This window comes from Herpailurus yagouaroundi, unplaced genomic scaffold (genome assembly GCF_014898765.1).
Source record: "Herpailurus yagouaroundi ecotype Mexico unplaced genomic scaffold, PumYag 60064, whole genome shotgun sequence".
In the NCBI taxonomy this organism is placed as follows: Eukaryota; Metazoa; Chordata; class Mammalia; order Carnivora; family Felidae; genus Herpailurus; species Herpailurus yagouaroundi.
In genome coordinates this window covers 1-3,156 of record NW_024415282.1, presented here as the reverse complement: position 1 = coordinate 3,156, position 3,156 = coordinate 1, and the positions used below count along the sequence as shown (strand labels likewise).

Below are 3,156 nucleotides of genomic sequence, written 5' to 3'. Positions count from 1 at the left end.
AGTGGCTGGGGGACAGGAAAACCCCAGAGGAAAGCCGGCTGGAAGGGTGAGGAGGGGGCGTCCTGTCAAGAGATGGGCCTGGGGGAGGAGATCTGGGTAGGGCTGGCTCTTCCCCACTCCTCGGTGCTGGAATTACATCTCAGCCAGGTGGCCCCGCCATGACGAAGGGGCCCCGCCTCCGGGTCTCTCCTAGGACTGGAGACCAGCCCCAGAGCTCTCCTCTCAGGAAACCAAAACTGAGGATCAGACCCGAGGAAATGAATCTGACATTTCAGCAACCGGATAAATCTTTATTTGTGACTTGGTCCTGTGTCCTTGTCCTTCGGTACTTTGAGAACGTGGCTCTGTGACAGCTGACTCTGTGGAGCCTGGTCCCGCGGAGCCGCTGCCATTTCGGTGTGGTATCTGGACTTTACGGAATCGATCACCACCCCAGACCGAAAGCAGAGTATGCTGGGGGAGGGTGGGGCACAAAACGTGGTACAGGATCAGGTCCCCAGTGAGGGACACCTTCCCCAGCCTCCTAATACCTGATCATTTTCTAGCAGTGGCCTAAGCTTGGCCCACCTGGGTAAGCCCCACCCAGTTTTCTAAGCCCCATCCCCCACAGGACCTCTCCTGCAGTAGGAAGGTGGAGACCCCGCCCCTCTCTCCGCGTCCTGCCTCTTCAGTGGTTGGCTCACCCGGTGACAAAGCCCAGGATCAGCAACAAAAATGACCAGAGCAGCAGCCCTATCAGAAGGCCTGTCTGCACGTTCTTCGGGTTTGAACACTCGGAGGGCCGGAGGGTTGGGGACGGGTCACCCCAGATTTCCTCAGCCTCGGTTCCAATGGCTGGGGACTGTGTTCTAATGGTTGGTGACTGGGTTTCGGTGCTTGATGGCTGGGTTACAAAGGTCGAAGACTTGGACGTTATCTCCCCAAAGATTCTTTGAGGCAACACTGACAGAGGAGAGGGAAAGAGCCGACCTGAGCAGGCCCCAAGGGTCCGCCCTGGCCCAGGCATGCTCTCTCCACACCAACCTCCCCCAAGACCCAGGCCTTCAGGGAGATAATTATGACCTTCACTGCTGGAAGGCCGGTCAGTGAGAGCGGTGGCCACACCCAGAACAGGGAGCCCCACCCCCGTGGCCTGAATCCACACCCCGAAGGGAAGTTTTAACCCGAAGACCACGCCCCCACGCTGCCTGCCATCCCCCAAACCCAGGACCCTGGTTCCCACACCTCCGTGGACTCCCCAGCTCTGACCTGTGACTTGAAAATGGATGACCGTGGCTGGGCCGGATCGCTCAATGCCCAACTCGCAGCGGTAGGTACCTGCATCCTCTGGCCTCACGAGGGGCTTGGTCAGGGTGGGCCATTTCCCCTTGTACAACAAGGTCTCAGAATTGCTCCCCCAAACCTAGGCCCAAAGCTCAAGGGGTCACAGAGGCCTGGGGGAATTCAGGGGTTGGGGAAGTACAGGGGTGAGAACACCACGGGATCTCAGTGGGGGAGATGGGAGTCCAGGGTATACTGCTAAGGGGATGGGGTCCCCGGGGATCAGAAGTCAAACTTGGTAGGTCATGGGTCATAGGGATCGTGAGACCAAGGCTGTGGATATAGAGGTGGGGGCTCACAGAAGTCTAATGGACTTGGGGTTGATGGGGTTGAAGGGCCCACCCTGTAAAAGCTGTAATAGGTCAGGCCTTGAGATAACTTATGCCAGTTGAGCTCACAGTCCAGGATCATGTCTTCCTTTTCATGGACGTTGATGTGGCGAACTGGGGACAGGGGATTAAGGTCGGGTGTTTCTTCAAGGTTGCTGGCCCTCTCTCAACTCCCCCCACTTGGGCTCCGCCCTGCTTTTTCTCCAGTCTCCGCCCTCTCTAGACTCAGGCTGCCCTCTGGCTCCGCCCCTCTCTTGCCAACCCCTGCAGCTGGCCCCAGCTCTCTCACCCCCGCAATCCCTGGACTTTCGACAAATGTAATTGTCCTGGACGCAATTACTGCACCACATCAGACGCTGCAACATCGTACCTGAAGGGGCATGAACGAAGCGCTATTGGCCCCCAGAGGTCAGGCTACACGGAGAGGGCGGGGCCAAGGTCTGGGGAGGACTCAGGCGCCTAATCCCTGGAGGTCAGCCCAAGGGGTGGGGCTAGAAGGCAGTACTTGGGAAGACGGATGGAACCAGGCTCAGTAAAGAGCACAGGTAGAATATGACCCGCTGCCCAGTAAGACCGCTCGCTGTGCAGAAGGGCTTGGAGACCAGGAACTTCTGTGACGTGGAGAATGAAGAACCATCGAGACCCAACGCGGGAGGAGACAGGCTGGGTATTAACCCAGCGAGGATAAGGAATAGAGGACCAGCTCCCATAATCCGGACTCACCACATTTGTTGGGACATAAATCTGCCTCGATAGAAAAAAAAAAAAAAATCAGATCAAAGATGAAGTACTTGAGAGAAAGGACGAAGAACTACGTTTTGGGTTGGGCTCTTGGGTTGGAGGGCGGAAAGACCCAGATGTCTGGATCTCTGGGTCCCAGGGAGTACCGGATCCGCAGACATGAGGAAGTGAACATAGAGAAGCAGGGGGCTGGGGGCAGAGACCCTGGGATTGTTGGAGGAAGGGGCTGTGGTCGCGTACAGAACCCATCATCCCTCACCCTCTCGTTGGAACCGAAGGATGTAGCTCTGAAAGGTTGCCTTTTCCCGAGTCAATATCTTGGAGACCTCCTTCTCGAAAGAGGCATCTGGGAAGGAGCACGGTGACAGAGTGCCTTCCCCTCCCCACCCACCCCAGGAGGAAGTTCCTTCTGTGTGAAGAGATTGGCATTCCACGTTGGGGCCATCTCAGGGAGGGACAGTGAAAATTGAATGACCACTTAACAATGCCGCCGCTGAGCAAAGTGACGCCTGCATGCAGACGCTGTTAGGACCCATTTTGGAGGGGACAAACCTGGGAAATTCCTCCCTCAAGGCCACACAGCAAGGGGTGACTGGGCGGGAAGCTGAACCGAGGCAGGTGGGCTCCAGAGCCACTACCAGACCCGTCCTCACCAAAAAATATTTCTCTAAAAGTTTCTGGAGCCCCATCCCCTGGCCCCTGTGTGGATTTACCTGCTGCACCACTGTTTCTGATAAGTCTCACACTCCTCAGAAAACTTAAGACT

The 3,156-nt window shown here is 56.7% G+C and overlaps 1 protein-coding gene across 1 annotated transcript; it reads right to left on the bottom strand.

The window, feature by feature from the left end:
• Positions 1-264: 264 nt before the first annotated feature.
• LOC121024172 (izumo sperm-egg fusion protein 1-like) lies at positions 265-3,152 on the bottom strand (the record flags this gene model as incomplete). The annotated part of the gene is made up of 8 exons (XM_040466456.1): positions 265-453; positions 684-942; positions 1,249-1,402; positions 1,663-1,763; positions 1,939-2,019; positions 2,373-2,393; positions 2,650-2,736; positions 3,104-3,152. Coding segments are annotated over 8 exons (915 nt in total), but the record flags the coding sequence as incomplete, so codon positions are not given.
• Between the last annotated feature and the right edge of the window lie 4 nt (positions 3,153-3,156).